This window comes from Podarcis liolepis (genome assembly GCF_965112155.1).
Source record: "Podarcis liolepis genome assembly, chromosome: 4".
NCBI classification, from domain to species: domain Eukaryota; kingdom Metazoa; phylum Chordata; class Lepidosauria; order Squamata; family Lacertidae; genus Podarcis; species Podarcis liolepis.
In genome coordinates, this window is record NC_139558.1 from 24268492 (window position 1) to 24290907 (window position 22416).

The 22416-nt window shown below is 41.6% G+C and overlaps 1 protein-coding gene across 10 annotated transcripts in view; it reads right to left on the reverse strand.

Annotated features, from left to right (window-relative positions):
- The window catches only part of NALCN (sodium leak channel, non-selective), a 191064-nt gene that overhangs the window by 110783 nt on the left and 57865 nt on the right, over nt 1-22416 (reverse strand). For 8 of the 10 annotated variants that reach the window (XR_014525549.1, XM_083501008.1, XM_083501004.1 and 5 more), the window contains 3 exons: nt 2450-2592; nt 2190-2294; nt 281-367 (listed from right to left, as the gene is read on the reverse strand). Coding sequence is in view for 9 of the 10 variants with exons in the window: in XM_083501004.1 (XP_083357130.1) it covers nt 281-367; nt 2190-2294; nt 2450-2592 (335 nt within the window). In the remaining variant the exon portion in view is untranslated. Of the gene's footprint in view, nt 1-280; nt 368-2189; nt 2295-2449; nt 2593-11842; nt 11880-17174; nt 17866-22416 lie in introns of those variants that run through there. The other 2 variants (XM_083501007.1, XM_083501005.1) reach the window with 2 other exon arrangements.

A 22416-nucleotide genomic window follows, 5' to 3' on the forward strand; every position in this document is an offset into this window, starting at 1 on the left:
ACATAACAGATTGCGTGCACATTCTGCTTAGGCAAGGTGAACGTATAATTGGACTAACTGTTGTGCACATGAGCCATTCATTTCACATTACACGTAACACGCACAGACATATGAAAGGTACAACAAATCTGGCAAGTAAATACTAAATTTAGAGCTGTTTCTGAGTTCCCGTTGTGGTCATTTTCCCACTTGCTGTCTATATTTGAAAAGAAACATTCCCACTTGGTTTGTTGCACTGGTATCTTTGTTTTTAAAAAAAGAATCATCAGCAATGCCCTACCTGCAAACATGCTGGAGCTCTGCCCTGAGGCTTATTCACATCAACATCTACTAGCTGCCATCCTCCAGTAGCATCTTCATGAAACATCTGGAGGGGGGGAAACACTTGTCAGAAAGCACTTGTCAGAAGCGATTTACGTGCTCATATATACAAACAAAACTAGTGATATGTTTGTGAGGAGATTTCACCCCTCCCATACCCAAGAATCTCCTGACCATCTCCTGATGATCTCTGCTGACTCTCCACAGAGAAGAGGAGGTGTGTCCTGCCTATTAACTTATTCTGCCCAGCAACATATCTGTGAGTGTGAGAGAGAGTCAGTCAGTCAGTGTATCGGAGAGAGTGAGAGTGTTAGAGATCCTAGAGATTAGATTGCTGCTAAGAGCAGCTGCAGACTCTCAGTATAGCATTGCTTTATGCTCAGAATAATTAGCTCTGTATATAGTTTTGTACCATAGTTGGAGTTATAGAATAAAAGGAAGATATTTTACAGAGCTGCTCTCCGAGTGGTTTATACTCTGCAAGACTCTGCAAAACTCTGCTGCGCAACGACTGAAGTATTGAGACAGTGAATCCGGTGCTCTCAGCTCTAAGCTGTGAGTCCACAGCACTGTGACCGTTTCCTGCGGGAAGGAGGTCTCTGGCGGTGCTACCCAGCTCGCCCAGCCCAGTCGGGGTTGAGGTACATGAGTCCAGTTGGCGCACTGGCTCTAGGGCGATGCTGACAGTTTGGGCTTTAACTCTATTGTGCCTAGTCTTGCATTTCAACTAGCACTCCTTTGAAAGAAAGCTATTCCTATTGCAGGGAATGCAACTGAGATTCCATTGCTTTCATACTGTAATTATAGAATTTCCTTCCCAGGAAGGCATTCCCGACTGGTTAAAACCTCTCCTCCTAGCTTCTGAATTTTTGGCTTATTTGGTTTGCTGTAGTGTTTTGAGATACTGACTGATATTGTAAAGTTGACATTTTTATTTTACCCCTTTTAATTTATTTATTTTTTTAAAAGTAAGAAATTGCAATAGCAACAATGAAAGGAAAGAATTAATAAGAAATCAATAATTAAAAGTTCCCACCATTGTAGGAATAGAAACTAACATCAGGGAAACTAAGAGCAGCTGCTCAGGGTACAATTAAAAGTTTATTTGCCAAAAGTCCTCCTGCTGCAACCAACAGGAAGCAATACTATTAGCAGGAGCTGCGAACAGGAAACTCTTAATTAACACTGGAAAAGGACCTTTATTGAATGAGACTTTCTTGCGAGTAAATGTTATGGAAGAATCTTCGCCAAAGTGAAGATCATTTTTAGATAACACTGCACTATGTTACGTGTTCTGCTGTGTGGAAACTCTGTTTTAATTTCACCTCCAGATAATTACAAAAAAGCAATGCCTCAAGGGATTCAGGAAGGAAAGCAACAGGATTTTGTCTGCCACCGACATCTATCTCCAGAGAGCTTTGGATTGCCAAATTGTAAACGCTGTTTTAGTGAATTAACAGGGATTGGCTTATAGAAGAGTTTGGATTTGCTATCCCACTTTATCACTACCCGAAGGAGTCTCAAAGCGGCTAACATTCTCCTTTCCCTTCCTCCCCCACAACAAACACCCTGTGAGGTGAGTGGGGCTGAGAGACTTCAAAGAAGTGTGACTTGCCCAAGGTCACCCAGCAGCTGCATGTGGAGGAGCAGGGAATCGAACCCGGGTTCACCAGATTACGAGTCTACTGCTCTTAACCACCACACCACACTGCCTCTCTCATTACAGGCAATGAACCGCACAGGCTTTGAATTCAAATGCTTCATTTGCATCCTACACCTAAGTGTTTCAATACATTGGTAAGCACACAGTAGGACAAAGCAAGAATTCACACATCTCAAAGCGAATTTTAAAAATTAGCAACGTCTACCTGTGTCGTAGCTGTCGAAGTAGTACTGCTCCTGGATCCCCACATCTGTTGGAACTGCACTCGGATTTCAGCAAATGTCTCAATGATGACAGCAATAAATACATTCTACAAAAAGAATAATATATATATATATATATATATATTTAAAAACAGAAGTTTACAGTGAAACGCAGAGGTGGAAGCAGTGGGTGGGTGGGGGAGTCCCACTCAAACATGCTTTATATTCTGATCAGGTGTGTGTCTGATCAGGTCTCCAGTACCTTAACAAGCCAAGCAAGGAAGAAAATTAAGGTGATGAAATAGAAGTAAGAGCGCCATCGGGGGAAGCTGTCGATTGCTCGGTACATCAGGAAGACCCAGCCTTCTTGAGAAGCAGCTTCGTAAACAGTAAAGATGCTTGTACCTGTAAATGGAAAATAAAATACATATGCAGTGCAAATTAAAAGGAGCATTTTCAAATATCAGCAGTCAACACTCCTTTCCTTCATTTTCCTTTCTTGCCATTAAACAAGCCTCTACACAAAAAAAGAGAGCCAACAAGAGTTTTCTATTATTTTTATGATTAGCTTTCAACCGTTGCAATATTACAAAGCAAAACATTTGATCCCTGAAGACATATGCATGTATGTGTGGGTGTGGGTGTAGGTATATTCAAAGCGCATAAATAGCCATGACCAGAATATGCCCTTCTTCCTAAGTCAGTGGTATCTGTGTGTGTGTGTGTGTGTGTGTGTGTGTGTGTGTTTGAGCATAATATGCAATTAATGTAAGAGCAATCATTACACTTTGTGGCACATATGCAGTTGCTTGCCACTACCCCAAAATGGCAGCGCAAACTTTCTTTTACAACTGCTCGAATTTTCTAGCAAAACTAAGGCACATATAATGAATTAGATAATGTACATGCATTAATTTATTTATTTGCTTGTCTAATGGTCCAACCTTATCAGCTAAGTTGCCAGAAAAGTCCTTGTTAAGAACCAGTTACATCATTGATGGAACATCAGTTATGGATATGCTTGTGCTAATATCATTGCTGTGTCACAACCCAATTCAGGGCATTTCACCAATGGAGAAATGTGGATTTTTTTGCAGTTTACCAAGAGAACAGCTACTATCCCACCCAGATGCAAGAGAGTTGCATGACGCAATATTGAGAGAGAAGAGACAGCGTGAAAGAGCCAAAGATAATCCTACAAATACTACAAAGTTTATCCCATCTTCACAGAAACATCACAAATCTATATGGCTTAGATTTGTTTAGCAAAATTATACTCCACTCATACTTTAAGTCCATCTTACTTTTTGGCCACATGGACACATTTGCAACTGGAGAAACTGTTTAGGACTCTGTAGAGACCAACCCAGGCCCTGCTTCCTGACCTGTGGCAGAACTGGTATAGGATCTGGGCTTCTTCTACTACAAAGGAGTCAACGTGCAAGATGTCCTTGCCTCCTACTGGTGGGAGAGGCAATCCCAAAGGGTCTCAAACACTCTCCTTACTCTATCAGATAATAGAGTTTAGTATTATGTCAGAACACTAACCTTCCATTTCCTCAACTGCATCAATTAGATATTTAATCTAATTGCATTAATTTAATTTAATTAATTTAATGTTGCATCTTTTCCTTTACATTTCAGAATCAAAAACAAAACAAAATTTTAGGCCCTGATGCATTTCCCCTGTGTATCATTGATCCAAAAAAAGAGGCATCTATTCAGTTTCTTTTTTAAATAAAGAGCAACATCTCTACTGGCTTATATTGCAGTGGCTAAAACATGGTCTGTGGGCTCCCCTATCTGGCCCCAAGGCAATAACTGATGACTCCCCAAGGCCTCCAACAATTTGGCAGTGGCTGATTTACACACACACACACACACACACACACACACACACACACACACGTGTGTGTATATATATATATATATATTTGCTTTCGTAGATTTTCACGGGTACAGGAATGCAGGTTTTGGTGTCTTCGGGTGTCTTCCCGTGTAAGAGTTGGGGTGTCTAGGCGACGTTTCGACGAGGTCTCACTCGTCATCTTCAGGCTGGTGCTTTCGGCTTCTTGTTACTGGAACAGAGCAGGATCTCAGTGTTTGAGTTCCTATAAATACTGTTGAGGGGGTGTGGTGTATAGCCTCCAACGTTCTGGGCAGAGAGGAAGTTCCCAGGTTAGTGTGCCTTTTCTTCTTTTGTTCCTTAATTACTTGAGGGATATCTTGAGTGATTTCTTGAGTGATATTCTGAGTACCACTTAGGTGGGTCATTAGGTGTGGATTAGTTGCTAAAGCTTTCGTGTCTTGACCTCTTGAGCTTGTGAAGAGTTTTTCTGAGAAGATGGCTGTACTGCACTTAGTTGTGCTCTGGCTTGGCTTCGTGTATAGGGGCGAGCTGTGGTTTTGTGCCCTGTGCCAGCTAGATCTGTGTAGGGATTGCAGGGGGGTGCAGCATCCGGAGGTGCCACTATGGTTTGGCTACTGGATGGTGTCTGTAATTTATCTGTGGAGAGGGTCTGGGTTTGGGTCTGGTGTGGTTGATTGGTGATGGCGTTCTGTGTGCCTCTGGTTCTGGTGTCGGTTTTTGTGGGGAGGGCTAATTTCCAGATGTCTGGCAGGCGGGACGTGTCGTCACGCTTGTTCATGTTGTGAGGGTGTTTCTCTATCTCGATGGCTTCCATGATTATTCTCTTGTGGTGATGTTCCATGTTAAAGAGCAATTTGGAACATCACCACAAGAGAATAATCATGGAAGCCATCGAGATAGAGAAACACCCTCACAACATGAACAAGCGTGACGACACGTCCCGCCTGCCAGACATCTGGAAATTAGCCCTCCCCACAAAAACCGACACCAGAACCAGAGGCACACAGAACGCCATCACCAATCAACCACACCAGACCCAAACCCAGACCCTCTCCACAGATAAATTACAGACACCATCCAGTAGCCAAACCATAGTGGCACCTCCGGATGCTGCACCCCCCTGCAATCCCTACACAGATCTAGCTGGCACAGGGCACAAAACCACAGCTCGCCCCTATACACGAAGCCAAGCCAGAGCACAACTAAGTGCAGTACAGCCATCTTCTCAGAAAAACTCTTCACAAGCTCAAGAGGTCAAGACACGAAAGCTTTAGCAACTAATCCACACCTAATGACCCACCTAAGTGGTACTCAGAATATCACTCAAGAAATCACTCAAGATATCCCTCAAGTAATTAAGGAACAAAAGAAGAAAAGGCACACTAACCTGGGAACTTCCTCTCTGCCCAGAACGTTGGAGGCTATACACCACACCCCCTCAACAGTATTTATAGGAACTCAAACACTGAGATCCTGCTCTGTTCCAGTAACAAGAAGCCGAAAGCACCAGCCTGAAGATGACGAGTGAGACCTCGTCGAAACGTCGCCTAGACACCCCAACTCTTACACGGGAAGACACCCGAAGACACCAAAACCTGCATATATATATATATATATATATACACACACACACACATATACATATATACATATATATACATATACATACACACACACACACACACACACACACACACTGTTTTCTTATGTTTCTCTTCTTTCCTCTCTCTGTCACCACCATGGAAAGCTAAGCACCTCTTTGGCAGCACTGAATGAAGCGCCTCTTGTCTCTCTGCCGCCGCCACTGAGGACAGATCAAGAGTGCTCCAGAAACTGGAAGAAACATCTGATCTGCTATGATGTTTCCGAAGCCATTTCCAGCACTAGGAAAAGGTTGAGAGGAGTCCTTCCTCTTTTGGAAGTTCTTCCATTCTGTTGTCAATGGCTGAACCGGGGAAAGGAAAGGCGCTTTGGTGTGGGGGCAGTTGTATCGTTTTTTCTCTCTGCTTTTTCTCTCTGGAGGTTCCCCACCAGAAACAAAATGTCTGGCATGCGTTGGGGCCAACAGCATGTACCACCAAGCACTGACCACCACTGAACAGAGACCACCTGCATGTCTCTGTACATCTGTATGTACGTGTGATCTACATACATGTGTGTGTATATATGTGTGTGCGTCCGGTATGTTTTTCTTACTGGATATGTATGTACATAGGAGTCTGAGCGAAAGAGGACCACTTTGATCACCCCAACTTTTTCTTTGGCTACACCCATCATTCCCTGCGGTCCTTCTTAATGTTGGCCAACAGGGAATTCAGCCATCAGCCCAACAAAGGTAATTTTCAAATTACATCTGGATTTTAAAACCTATAAATCATATTCCCCCCCATTCTCTTCTCCCATTTTTCTTTTTAAATCACATCATTTTCGCTTACATTCCCCTCCCCCCCCTGCAATCTTAAAGTTAATCTTTCCTCTTGTGGCAACAGCCTCTTAATGTTTCTGTCGAGAGCAATTAAAATAAATGGTCCCAAATTGACATTTGTGATATGAAGTATTACTTCAGGATGGAGGATGTGATTTGGGACTGGTGGAGCGTTAAAAGCATGCCATAAAGTGGCTGAATAGTTGTGCGTCAGAATGCCAAATCAAAAACCCTCTGCAAGTATTCCGACATTCTGGAAAATATTTTCTTTAATGATGACATTTGAAAAACAGTGCCTGCCATTTTAGAACAGGAGTTATTATGTTTTCAATATCTCCTACTCAGGCCTTGCTTCTTTTCATTCTCATGATGTCCTTGCATCTACTTAAGGAAGCTGTCTGACTAAAGGGGGGGGGGGATATGACAAACATCTATTGTGAAGGTGAAGCATCCTTGTAATGGTACCCATCTATTACAACCTGTCCATCAGTTCTACTTCTGTATCCTGGGGAAGGGATGGAAATCTCTCACCCCCAAACTCATCATATTGTTTGAGCATAATTAAATATGGGAGGTTTTATTTCTGGATATGTAGGCAGACTTTGAAGCTTCAAGGTTTTAATTACTCTTAATTATGGTGTCAAAGAAATCACTAGGGATTTTTACTGAGCCCTGCAATCCTCCTCCTTCTCCTCTCAGATGAAGTTCAACAGCTGTTATAGAGTTACAGAAAAACAAATGCAAAATTGGAAAGCTTGGACATTCAAACACACGAGAGAGAGAGTGAGCAAGGGAGAGAGAAATCGAGGCTTGGGCTTTCCCACATTTTAATTAAAGCAACATACGATGACAAACTGCATAGATTTTAAATATTGGAATGAAAGTTGTGTTCAGGTACATAACAGGTGCGAGAGGGCTCATCACTGCTACTGCTTCTATCGCCAGATCCCTTAGCACCTTCGGATATTACAAAAATATTACAGAGAAACTTGCGAAGGCCACCATTAAATCCCTCTCTCCCCAAATCAATCATAAACATATAACTATTTCTAGAGCACTTTCAGCAGGTTTGTGAACTTCTGTGCTGACCTCTTCCTGGTTCCCTTAACAGCAGAAACTATATAATAGAGAGTTCTGAAAACTTCTTGTTTCAGGTTACCTCTGTGACATGGACAACTTTGCTTGTAAATTTTTAAGTGTACTGGCTGGTGTCAAAGGAACAGTAACAACTAATAAAAAGGTTAGCAATGGTTGCCTGTAGAGCACTTTTATATTTTCTGCAGCTACTGTACATTCAAGAACACTTATATGCGCACACATCTAAGAGTCTTGATTAGGCAAGACCTCCCAATGTGCGCCTGAGTGTTTTAGATGCATGTCTGTCATTCATACTTTGGCCCACAATGATAAACCATTGTTTAATATAAACTATGGTTTAATGGGCGTGATCATTCTTCTCCTCCCCAGCTATTGACTGTGCCATATAGCAGAGGAAATAAGCCTCTGGGAGGTCTGAAACAGCTGTGTAAAACTGCATCTGCTGCAAACCTGACTGCGACATAAATTAGGGATCTGCTCTCAGTGCGCCAAGTTAAACCTTCAAAGAAGCAAAACAAAACATATTGGCCAAGATATCAAAATAAGTACCTAGCAGCTAAAAGCCTGCTTGCTTTTGCTTTTCTGACTGCCCATATAAATAAACTGACCCACCCAAACTTCCCAGCCTGATAACCCCATAACTGTCCTGGGAAAACCAGGACATCCCATTTTTTGTGTGTGATCTCGCCCTGACAAAAGCACTTTTTCTGAAGTGGCAAACTCACTTTGTTCCCCAAACATGTGTTTTTGGGTGCCATGCTCTCATGCAAGACCACGGCCCTGAAAAAAAGCTCATTTTGGGGACTATGACCTTGTGCAGGTCACGTGACTCGGCCAGGAGTCCAGCCTGGAATACACACATCCCAGTTTCGGGACTGCCCTGGAGATGATGGCAATCATTGCATACATGTTGGCAATGAGGACATGTTGGCAATGATTTCTAGATTTGATGTGGCAGCACTGATATAGCCCTCCCACCTGTAAAGGAAGAAGAAGAAGAGTTTGGATTTGATATCCCGCTTTTCACTCCCCTTCAGGAGTCTCAAAGCGGCTAACATTCTCCTTTCCCTTCCTCCCCCACAACAAACACTCTGTGAGGTGAGTGGGGCTGAGAGACTTCAGAGAAGTGTGACGAGCCCAAGGTCACCCAGCAGCTGCATGTGGAGGAGCGGAGACGCGAACCCGGTTCCCCAGATTACGAGTCTATCGCTCTTAACCACTACACCACACTGGCTCTTTTGAAAATCTGATAAAGCCATTCTAATTAGCAATAAAGGTGGCACATTAAGAAAGACTCCATGCTGACTCCTCAATTTGTGTGGAGAAGCACTGGGAAATGGCAGCAAGTAACACAGGGGGACATAGTCTTTTCAATGTACTTTCATTTCTCATATGGTTCTTATTCTATGGGAGAAACTATTCTAAAGCAACTGCAAATTTGTGCTCGGTTCTGAGGAAAACAAAGCTACAAAGCCATTTTAATGAAAAGGACATTCAATAACTGCCCTGGGTAAAATAGGGGGACCCGATTCCCTCAATAAAACCCATATTAGCCTCAAAGGATATGAAGAAGCAAATGATTTAACATGGTTTCCTCACATAAGAAAAATGAATATAATAAAAGCAGAAAATTTCACTTGGTTTTTGCTAGCTGCGGGGGGAAAGAGGGTCAGATTATTTTCTCTGCATCCTGACATAGATCAAGTGCACCACAGAAAAGTATAAAAGGAAAACCAAATGTGCACACATGCTAGATTTCTTTAGAATACAAATATTCATACCCTTTGGATGTGTTCTTTCACACCCACTATTAAAGCAAGATTGCTATTTAACTCAGGAAGCGATATGAGTAGAAAAATAGTGGATAGATGGTTAGGGGGGAACAGGACACAATGGAATTATTCACGGTTTGTAATGTGTTATACAAAATAATTGGTTTTGAAACATGTACATCTTCAGGAGTGTTTGGTTTAATAATTCCTCACTCACATCTTGTGCTTTTACAACTTTTTTCTACTCACTAGGGTTCATCAGCGTTGATGGAAAATAGTGAACAGACATTTACCACACACCAATCCGCACAACACATTTTCCACAACAAACATTTAAGCCGTGATTCTGTATTATGAAAAGGAGCTCTGAGTTTCATCCCCTCTCCTTCCCTGGGAAACAAAGATTAGAAATTTCCAGGACCAGTTTGTGCCTAAAGTTTGTTGTTTCATCTAGAAGAAGAAAAAGAGTTTGGATTTAATATCCCGCCTTTCACTCCCCTTCAGGAGTCTCAAAGCGGCTAACATTCTCCTTTTCCTTCCTCCCCCACAACAAACACTCTGTGAGGTGAGTGGGGCTGAGAGACTTCAAAGAAGTGTGACTGGCCCAAGGTCACCCAGCAGCTGCATGTGGAGGAGCGGAGACACGAACCCGGTTTCCCAGATTACGTGACTACCACTCTTAACCACTACACCACACCTTGGTTTGTGATCACTTATAAACCAGGATCACAAACCAAGCTCTGTTATCATGGTTTGTAGGGAACTACAAAACATATTTTTCCTATTTAGATAAATGGCGAACTGTGGCTTGCCACAAAGAGGCAACAAAAGTTTATAATCTCGGTATACAAGGGGAAGAGGGAGTGGGAGGGCAAGGGGAGAAAGAATGAGTACTGGGCTCACATGCCTTCTCAGAGACCAAATCATGGCTTGGTGTTATGTCAAAATCCAACATTACTAAAGGCATTATTATTATTATTATTATTAGTAGTAGTAGTAGTAGTATTAGCAATCAAAAACAAAAGAACAATACAAAACGGACACTTAAGAAACATACTTTTTCATCTAGCTTGAATGACGACACCAATGAACAGAATAATTCTAAATAAATGGGAAGATTCCTGTCTGAGAATACTGAACCACCACAGCTTTCCCTCCCTCTCTTCCTGCCATCCCCACTATTTTCTTTCCAGTAAATTGTTATCGCTTTTCTTGTGCTCTTTCCTTCCTAGCGCACAGGATAACCTTGGGGATAATAACTGCTTTGAGGTTATATCCTGGGGAAGGTGACAGAGTTACATTTAATTTCCTTCCAAAGAGAGAATGCTGAGACTTCCTCTCTTGACAGACATTTTAGGCCTTCCCTGCGTTGCACATGACAAAATGGAGGTTGAAATTTCACAAATGTATTTTCCATCAAAGGGGGTAGAGGTGGGGACTATCTCTGAAGTAGGAAACTTAATTTCAGAAGAAGAAAAACAAACAAACCAATGACCAGGACTAAGAGTCTCAAGTATACTGGCATCGTCTTAGATTTAAGTTCCTAAAGGGGAGTGGTGGGATCTCTTATTTATAGGATTCCTTTTAGGAGGTAAAATAGAAGAGATTGGACTTATATAGCTGCCCATTTTGGCAATTATTTGGGAAAGGAGAAACCCAGGAATGAATGTGGCTTAATTAATTAGGAATGATGAAAAGAGAAAGCCAGTCACCTAGGACGCTACCCCTGCTCAAGTTGCTAGATATTTTGTTTTGTAATGTTTGATGTTTTGTTGTGTTTTTATATAACGTTGTAAGCTGCCCAGGGTGGCTGGGGAAACTCAGCCAGATGGGTGGGATATAATTTTTTAAAAATAAATAAATTAAAGATTATTACAACTGAAACTGCTAGACCCAAATGCATTATTTGCTCTCCCTTAATAATCTAATTGAAAAGTAAAGGCGCCAAGCATTATCTACTAACTAGACTTGACATTGTAGACCCAGGGTGATATTTTCACTCGCAGTACACCAACTGAATATGACTAAGTTAGGTCCTTTAATTCCAATAAAGGTAAAGGTAAAAGGACCCCTGAGAATTAGGTCCAGTTGTGACCGACTCTGGTGTTGCGGCGCTCATCTCGCTTTATTGGCTGAGGGAGCCAGCGTACAGCTTCCGGGTCATGTGGCCAGCATGACTAAGCGCCGTTTACCTTCCTGCTGGAGCGGTACCTATTTATCTACTTGCACTTTGATGTGCTTTCCAACTGCTAGGTTGGCAGGAGCAGGGACCGAGCAACGGGAGCTCACCCCGTCGTGGGGATTCGAACCGCCGACCTTCTGATCGGCAAGTCCTAGGCTCTGTGGTTTAACCCACAGCGCCACCCGCATCCCTTTAATTCCAATAGGTCTACTCACCACTCCTACTTTTGGGAATGCTAATCTGCCACACAGCTGTGAAACAGGACTTAAAGTGGAGGAGAAATAGCTAATGAACCTATCCCCTCCTACCATTTCCCCCGCTGCAAGCCATCCCTGAAGCTGGATTTCGTCTGGCTAAGAGTGAGTCCAGACAGGAAAACAGAAGTAGATTTAGGGGAACGTGACTGGTTCTGCTGCACTGGGTGAGGGGCTTCAGGGACACCACAGGGGACGCTGCAACTATGAGGCAGAATGAAAGGCAAGGGGGAGGCCACCAAATTTTGGTGTTGCACAGGACACCAAAGTATTACCTCGCCCCCCATTCCATCACACTTCATTAGTTTGAAACCCCAAGGTCCTGCCACTGAAGAGAAACATGCAGTAACATGAAGTCATGCAGTTACAGCAGCAAACGCATCAGAGGACCAGAAGCCTCCAGCACCCCATTTTTGCCTGTCAAATTATCCCTCACCTCCCTGCTTTATAACTCTGCAACCAGACCTGTGTTTTTCAAGGCACCTCTAGTTGGTACTTAAGTTCCAGCTGGTTCTTTCTGTATTTCTCTTACACTAATTTCATAGTGCTGGGTTGCAGTAACGAGGCTAGATACAAATCCCACGCTATTTGAAAGCTGAGAAAATGTTTAATGCTTGGGTTCCGCTCCTCTTGAAACAGATAATAGCACCAGCTGAGGGAATATCTGCAAACTCCACTTACTGCCTGATTGTCTGGCAAATATCACCAAACGCTTACAAAAATGGAATTGTACGGCAGTGAATAGACCCAATTGTTATTAAAATACATGCAGCACATTCTGACGTGCAATGTGGTTGACAGCCTCAATCTTACTCATCATTAGATCAAGGAGTCACAGCCCAACAGTAGAGCACGTGACTTGCATGCAAGAGGCTATGGGTTCGGTCCTTGGCATTTCCCCTTAAAAAAAATACTAGCTAGCAGGTATGGCAAAGAACGCCCTCCCCCTGCCCTAAGGCCTAGAGAGCCTCAGCCTATCAGAGCAGGTGGTTCTGTTGAGAAAGGTGGTCCAACCTTCTCACTCATTAAAAGTGCCATTAGATCGTATTACCTCGCTCCCCCCACTCCACCACACCTCATTAGTAGCCTGTGTAAATGTAAACGTTTTAGATCAATATGTCCTATACCTAAAGGTAAAGGTAAAGGGACCCCTGACCATTAGGTCAAGTCGTGACCGACTCTGGGATTGCAGCGCTCATCTCGCTTTACTGGCCAAGGGAGCCAGCGTACAGCTTCCGGGTCATGTGGCCAGCATGACTAAGCCACTTCTGGCGAACCAGAGCAGCGCACGGAAACGCCGTTTACCTTCCTGCCGGAGCGGTACCTATTTATCTACTTGCACTTTGACGTGCTTTTGAACTGCTAGGTTGGCAGGAGCAGGGACCGAGCAATGGGAGCTCACCCCGTTGCAGGGATTCGAACCGCTGACCTTCTGATTGGCAAGTCCTAGGCTCTGTGGTTTAACCCACAGCGCCACCCGTGTCCTATACCTAGGCCCCTTCTAAAGAAATACTTGAAAGTTGCATTCCCCGAAGCCTGACAGTTGCTTAGAACATGGTCTGATAATGCCAAGGTTGCAAGTTTGATCCCTGTATGGAACAACTGCATTGCAGAGAGGTGAACTAGAGGATTCTCAGGGTTGCTTCAAACTCTACAATTTTATAATTCTATGGGTACAGCAGTACATGTGAAGGCTTCCATGCAATCTGGGATGACAAAGCTGCAGGCATGGACACCGGGGAGTGGGGCAAGCTGCCATGTGCAACGTCGAGGGCAGGGCGAGTCAGCCTGGTGTTTCTCCCAAGTCACACGGCAATACAATGTCTGGCCCATTCTAAAAAAGGGCTATTGAATTTTGAAATACTGGGGTGAATTGATATATGGGCAGCAGCATTTATTCAAATCCAATACAAATTGCTTTTTGGTGTTGCTTTTTTTCTGCGGAATCTGCAAAGCTTATGATGGATGCATTTATATTCAGAGCTATTTTTCTAGAAAAAGAGGTTCCAGAACTCAGCATGACCACCATACTTATTCTGATATAATGGCAACGGCGCCCACCTGAGAGGGGCCAGAACTGAGTTCCAGAGAGTTTCAGTTAAAGAAAAGCCCTGTTTATTTTTTGCTGTACACCATCCTGATATTTTGTATGAGGGGCAGGCGCTCTCTCTCTCTCTCTAATATTAAGTATATTCTGCTGAGCTGAATGTTATCTTTAATTACAACAGAAAATTATAACACAATAAGATATAATCCACAATGTTTAATCTTAGGCCAGCACAGGACAGCTCAAACACTGTTGTCAAAGGACATATGGCTCTCTGGAGAAATAAAATAAAATAAAATAAAATAAAATGCCGCTCTCCTCAAAACATAGCTTTTAAAACTTCTTGAGTGCCACTAGGTGGCGATCACGTTCTTTATGCACAAAACAGAATCCGTGCCAGTGTTTTAAGATAAATAGAATGGGGTTAATCATTATTCTTTTGGTGTTTGGGACTGATGCCCGATCTCTCCTTATGAACTATCAAATTATTTAGAAAAGTTTTCCTATTTAAAAAAAAAATCCCTCAATGTGGGTTTTGTTTTTTTTGGAAATATTGAATTGCCCACAGCATGCTGAACCATATTCTACCATGGGCGTGGTGGGTGGTAAAGCAGCGTTGTGTGAAATCTCTTACAATCACTAAACATTTTTGCATAACAAATAATAAACAGCATTGCCTTGAGAACAACCACCACGTTCTACTACTATATATGGTAAAAAGGTCTTCTTTTAGAGATAGGCTGGCAATACACACAGCCACCATAGTTCTGATAAGACATTTATGTTGCTTGGGTGCTAGCAAGAGAAGATACGAAAATTGTTCAGGATGAGCGAAGTTTCTGCCAGGCCTAATACTGAGAGTAATCATCACTGCCTAAGGAAACAGGCCTGAGGGATGCTTGCAGCGGCCATTTCTGCTATTGGCAGGACTCTTGCTGGTTCCCAATGCATCCCTAATGCGTACTGTTGCTTTGTGGGGTTTGGGGCCAAAAAGTAGTATATAAATAAACTGTCTCATAGTATGCAGTGATTCCCTGCACTGTCTGGGATGAGGGAAGAGAAGAAAACAGAGGTTTCTTCTCTAGATCACTTTTCAGAAGAGCACATTTCGTTATCACCACTGGGCACATTTTGTTTTCTTACGCTTTCCATAACTTTTTTATTCCTACAAATTTCTTCAGTTCTCCATAGCTTTTCCATTCTTATAAAGCCATATGTTACTTTACAAAATGAGACCCCACAGCTAAAACAGCTCCCCCACCTTCTCATAACATCAGGATGTTTTTCTCCCAGATGCCCTGTGGATGTCATGCCAGACCACAGTAGGGGATTAGCAGTGGTCCAAGATTTTGATGGGTGTGGGCAGGGGCACAGCCCTCTTCACTCAAGGCCCATATGTCTGGACAGCTGCTTTATCTTATATAGATCTGCCTGAGTGTTAAGATGCGCAGAGAAGGCCCTGCTGGCAGTTCTTCCACCACGAGAACCTTGCAGGGTGGGAGTGCAAGAGAGGGCTTTCTTGTGGTGGCCCCAAAATCGTGGAATGCTCTCCAAGTCAAAGTACATCTGGCCCCCTGCTTTACAACAGCAGGTTTCAACACATGCTTTTTCCTCAAGACTTTTGATTCTTCTAAAACAAATTTATTTATTTTGTTTTTCAAATTAAAATTTTACAGAGCTATATCAAACATAAATCATAAAAACAAGATTCCACGGAATCTCCTGGACTTCCAGTCTCCCCTTTGTGGGTCACAAAAAGACTTTTGGGAGTAGAGAATGAGATCTGAAGTTCCCTTGCCGTACTGCTCTTGCTGGCAGTGGTTGTTATTTATAATTGGTTTTGATTGTTGGCTTTACGATGCTAAACTCAACAGTGTTTTATTCGTTATCCAAGCTGTGTGTAATGTACCCTGGCTGGGAGACCTTGGTGAAAGGCAGGCTATACAGGCTATAATATGTATATTATTTATTTTCTATAATAGTAGCTCCAAAGTAGACAATTTGTGTTGGAGAATCAGCACAAACGGAAACAGTGAAATTCTCCCACGTACTGTGGCAGCAGTTGAAATTAGCCTCCCCACCAACTACTTTTGAAAAATGAATGAATAGATAGATAGAGCAGGAGATGACTTCACCCTGCACAAAACTTTCCTCCTTTGAACATCCTAGTGCAGGGGTCACCAACATTTTTGGACTAGTGGGCACAGGGATGGTGCTAGGTACTACTCACAAAATGGCTGCTGCGTAAGAGGCATGCCATAACACAAAATGGCTGCTATGAAAGAGTATGGCATAGCACAACATTAGAGAAACAACCACCCTTATGTCCTGTTGGCCCTTATTATGGATCTCTCTCTCTCTCTCTTGAATACAGACGCCCAGTTATGCTATTAACTGACTAATAACAATAGGAAACTTTCCTCAGTACCAGAAAAATATATACACAACTGTCATTTCACAGAAATATCTTATAAGGCATCTCCATATTTTGCTCTACAGCTTTCTTTCTAGGAAGACTAGAGACTTGCTTTTTTAAATAAAAGGAATGAAAGCTTGGAGACTGAGGCATCTACCTAGGGACACCACTGGAAGCCTCCATCGGCAGGTTGGAGGACCTCTGTGCTATGGCCTCCTATTTCACCTCCGAAACTTTCCAACATACCAACACCCCTTTTCTGAACTGTGGGGCAAGTACAACTGGGGCCATGCTTAGGCAACGTCTGTGACCTGAAACAGTTTTCGTTCCGTTACCAAGAATTACTTGCAAATGTTTTCCATGCTTCAGCCTCTGTGTCCGCTTATATTTTACAGCAGCACCATCTCCAGGGCTTTTTTATTCGCAGCGATATTTATGGCCAATAATCCCAAAGTAAAAAAAGGACTGGAAAGTATCATGGCAGTTGATGGGGGGAGGTTCTTGTGTGGGTAAATAGTCAATACTCTCTCCCCCCCCTTCCCTGGTGCTAATATCCCCTCATGCATCCACTGGCAGTTTAGAAAAGAAAAGGATTCAGTGAACAGAAGAATTGTTCACACCTTTCAAGCTGCACCATCTGGATCGTTCGCACAGAATAGCAAGGAATGCAAAATATGAGGGCATTTTCCCTCTAAATACTGTGCAGAGCGCATATGCTAGGTAGATGGAGAGAAAAGGCTTCAGTCCATAAATTGATTATTTTGTACCACCTGCTACTTGGGAGGAAGGATTAAAAAAGGGAGGGGGGGAACAGAGCAGGATAAGACGATACGCCAAAATGCTTGCAATAAAGGGTTCTGTCAAGTGGGAGAAGGAGGGAGGAGATGAAGGCGAGGAGATGAAACCCAGAAAAGAAAGCAAACCTACTGTTGGTCTGCCACATCAGAAGAACATGAGGAAGCTCATCAGCTTCTAGCCATTTTTTTGGCTATAAACACAGCTAAAGGGCTGCTGAAGGGACGAGGAGGGACTTGCAACAGTCCATGCAGGGCGAAATCTTCCTAGGACAGATTATTTAAATCAGCCTTTGGGGAACTGGTGCACCCCAGATGTTTTGGACTCCCATCTGATTTTCTACTTTCCTTGGGGAGAGTAAAATATGTTTGTTATTTGTTGGCTGGTTGTTGTTGTTTCTTAAAGGCAAGCCGTGTCTATCACAGCACTCCACCTCCAAAAGACATACTATGGAAGTTTGAGGTTTCGTAATTTTCCTCCACTTTGCACAAAGGACCCAGGATAATTTACAATGCTAATACATTCACCATTTCAACGGCAAAGTTAATTAAGAGCTCGAATATAAAAAGTGAACTTGTTTCACATTTCCATGTCACCGATATTATGGTTCCTCATGATTTCTGGCCCTCCCCCAACCAAGCTAATTATGCCTAGAACAATACAATGCTGGCTCTTTTTCACACATCTAAGAAGAAGCAGAGGACTCTGCTAGAAACTTCCTTTTTTCCCCTGACAAGTATCCTTGCTTAACAATTTTTCGTAATTGCTATTGGCGATAGCTATGATCTCATGAACCTAATTACCCAGGAGAATATATATATATATATATATATATATATATATATATAGTCTTTTCAATTACCATTTATTCAACAGGTTTGCTTTGATTAACCCCCTGGGCCCCTGATGACAGAACAGATTGTATTTCATAAGATCTGATATCGAAGAGTACACCAGTTTTTTTAAAAATTTCTAGCTTTGTAATCATCATCATATTATATAGATTTACTGGTGACCCTTACGCCGTGGAAGAAATTTGTCTGGTGTGTGTGTACATATATGCCATGATTAATGTACTAATTATCTAATCGTATTTGAATGTCTGCATTAGCTATTGCAGTTATATTACTTACTGTATTCAAAAGTAAAATATTATAGCACACTATATCCAATTCAGAATTGATGACAATGGAAGCATTTCTTTTCTGGGGTTATTATTATTATTATTATTATTATTAATCAGTTAAAGACTTTGCAAGAGATTGACTTATTTATTTAAATATAAGACATGGGAACCAAGTGATTAATAGAATAAGCGGATGGGGGGGGTGGTCCAATCAAAAGTAATTTAAGTCACTTTCAGTAGAATCCTAGGTGTTTTTACTCAAAAGGGAAGTCTGCTGTGTTCAATGGGGTTCACTCCCAGAAAATTGTTTTTAGGATTGTAGTCAAAAGGAACTTCTACTCTGTAAATCATATTGAAAAATGAGCGGTGCCATTCCTATTGCCCAGTCCAAGGGGTGGGTGTCAAGGTTGAGAATGTTTACCAGGATCCCAAGGAAAGCTGACCACTTCAACAGTGAAATCACTTCCACATTCCAAGGAGTACCAAAAAATGTCAAGAACAATGACTGATTTCTCTTTCCATGTTGTGCAACAGATTAAGGAGATGCAAGAGCCCCTCTAATCTGAAACTGGCACTGCTCTTGCACAAATCCCATTCATTACAATGAGATTGTTCAAGATCCAGTTCTTGGTGGAATTGCTCAAGTAAAAATGTCCTGCATAGTTTCTCTGGAAAAAAAATCAGGTGCAAGCTAAATTATACATATACCCACTTATTTTTAATTGAGCACACTGAGCCCGCCTGCACTGTAGGTTTAACCACATTGTCCTCACTATGTAATAGCTAAATAAATCATAGGTACATTTTAACAGGTTACTGAAATGCGGGGCAGGGTTTATGTACACTGTACAAGTGAATTCATTCTACAAAACCACGACTCTGTAGAATGTCCTAGGTATAACTATTCCTTTAGAGTAATGGATATATTCATGCAAGTCACATCATTTTAGCATCGCCTGGGGGGGGGGGGAATTACATTATTCAGGCTTATGATCTGGTGAAATAGACATGCACTCATATGTGCACATTTCATGAGTGATCTTCAGGAACTGAGCCTGAACACGTAAGGAAAATATATATACAACATAAGGAAACGATATATACCACAACATGGCAGCCCTGCTCACTGGGTACATTCGCTTCACCCACAATCATTCTGTGTTGAGAGGAAATTTCTGAAGGAAGCTTCTACATGCCTAGAGGCCTCATTCAGACCTTTGCACAAAGGAATGTGACTCTTGGGGCAGGGAGAGGAGGTTTGTTACTCCTGCATTAGGTCATATATTTCCCCCCAACATGGGACCATTGGACCCTCAGGTCTGCTCATGACAACACAAACAACAAAACTAGCACACTATATCCTTTTTAACACACACACAGCCTTAAAACAGCAAGAGATAGCTCTCCATCTCAATCTCCTAAAACTTACTGAAATAAAAATGTGCTTGCCAGTTTCTAGAGCTGGCTTGGAAAGCCTCTCTGGGGAAGAAAATCCAAATATGGAGTGTTCCCTATCCCTTGTCGCCACCGATTTGACCTCAGATGCTGAAAGGGTTCTGAGCAGAGCTTCCTCTGAGAATCTTTGTGTGCAGCAGTCTGATAACAGGGGAGACATTTACAGAGGTAACTACAGTCAAGGCCATTTAGGACTTTAAAGGTTACGGAAAAGCAACATGCGATTACTGGCAATCATATGCATGGGAATGGTACTCGGGAGGGATGGAAAGAAGTGCCCTTTCCGTGGTGAGATGGGCAGAGGGAGGCCTGAGTTGCCTAGGCAACTAGCTCTCCAAAAACAAGGTCACAGGCGATAAACTATATCTGAAGATTCATCAGCATCCCATTCGTTTACGCTAACCAAGTCTCAGGAGCGCGTATTTCTCATTCGATTAGTTGATGACTAGTTTTAACAGAAGGGTCTGTGATAAATACATTTGGATTATATCTTTTAGAAGGTAGAGTCAAGAATGGCGTTTCGACAGGGACGAGAAGACATCTTCTCACTTTGTACCAACGAAAAGCCCTGCTTAACATTTTGAAAGTGTTGACGCATTTTATATTAACAACACACACCCGCCCATTGCGATGCAGAAGATTCCACATGTTGCTGAAATGTATGAAAATGTCTATGTAGATATGCAACCATCCTCATGAATTGGCTGAATGTATCTTCTAATGAGGATGGAGATGCACTACTAGATGTTGTGTGTAAGCAGAGCTAGAATGAAACCATTAGCTAGTCCTAATAAATGAATGACAGTTTAGAAACAAAACAACAACAATAACAAAAGCCAGTAGGAATTCATTTCTTTCCAAAGAAAAGAAGAAGAAACCAACAGTGTGTTGTTTTAAGCAAGCAAATGTGAGAGGTGTTTAATCTGGAGACATTTCTGCTCTTAAATTAGAGCAATACTAAAATATTGGAAAAATATGTTGAGCTTAAAATCAATGGGTGTAGTGATGGATGTCACTGTCAAACAGAAAACCTAAATACATATACAGAGCTTTGGGAAAACTCACGTAATTCACTGTTTTTTTATATATATCTGTCAGTCAAAGAGATTCAGTGACTACAGCCTAACTTTTTTACATGTCTGACAGAGCTAAGGTGATGTCACCTATTGTAAATAAAAAAGGGCATTTATGCTAGATATGCAGATAGTTTGCAAAAAAGAAAAGAAAAAGAAGTTAGCCAACATATACCATTTCTGTCAAACTCTCTGACTGCAAGATAGACACACATACATAAATAAAATAGTAATAGCCTTCGCTACAAATGGAATGGCGGGACAAATAATTGAAACTTATGCAGATAAACTTTTTGAAGTAGTTCATAGTCTCATATAAAGTACGAGCATTTTGCTTAAGGGACATCAGTTAAAAAAAATACACACTGAGGTCCTGTAGGAAGCAACAAATATATTCAAGCATCTTCTCCAATAATCTGTCAAGTTGCTGACAAACAACCAAAACACACTACATTAATGTGAAAGTTTTAAAGTATGACCCATTAGGTCCATTACTATTTTTAAATAGCAGTCATTTGGTGCAAACTATGCATTTTTTCCATTAATTGTCACTTTCCCAAGAGAATTCTTACTTCTCCAATTTTAGAGAGAGGAAACTTTGCCCAAAAAAACCCAACCATTAATAATACCAATACTAATAAAGATAATAAAAATTTATTATTTATATGCCACTCATCTGACTGGGTTGCCCTTCAAACACAGTAAAACATTTAAAAACTTCTCTATACAGGTCTTTTCAAGGCTTATATATTTTAAATGTGGGATCTTGGGTCTCTAGCGTTTGGCTAAAATGAGCAGATTTGTTTCTTGTGAAAATAACTTTTTAGAGCTTTAGCTGCTAAATCATAGAACATCAGTTTCTTCCCACTCTTGTAAGAATGTTTCTCATGCTCAGTTATATATAGGTTATCAAAACAATTTTGTAAAGACCAGAACTGATAGATTTACCAGTTGGCTGTTTCTTAAAAGAGAAAAGCCAATGCCTTTGGCAAGTGGTTTCTTTAAATCTGCCAGATAAAATGGGAAGAGCATTCCAAGTCCCAACATTCCTGATTTAAACCTTGCATTTAAGCTTGTCTCCTTTCAGTAGGAACACTTTTGATCTTTCAGAAATGCAAAATATTTCAGCACACCCAGGAGAGGAATTTTCCCATATCTACTCCAGTCAAATCTGAACTATGACTGTTCTTGGCTGCAATTTCTACATTTCAAAAGTTAGCATCAACTTCTGACCTTTTATGTTTCTTCATCTATGCCTTTAAAGAAAATTTTCTTGGGTAAGGAATCAAACAGTTCAGTATGTCAGCACGGCTTAAGAAAAAGCTGTTGCATATAAATTTATCTGAATTACATTTTTAGTCAGCATGGAAAACAAGTTCCCTCAAACTACCATTCAGAATGTCTCAAAATAAATCCTCTCACTTAAGGAAAGACTCTAATATTGATTACTTGGCTTTTTATCTACAGGAAGATATCTGCTTGTTGATAAAAAGGAGTGTGAAAATGTGCCTCAAAATCAATGGAGGCTCCCCTAAAAGATCACAGCCCTGGTTTTTGAGAAAAAGCTGATGACTCTTAAGAGCAAAAGTAGTTATAATAAAAATCAAAGTGAACTCCTGAAGGACCATCAATAAGCAACCTGCATGTATAGGAGACATCAAACTGTGTTCATGCTTTCTTTTGGTCTCTCTCTCTTTTTCTCTTTAAATTACAGCT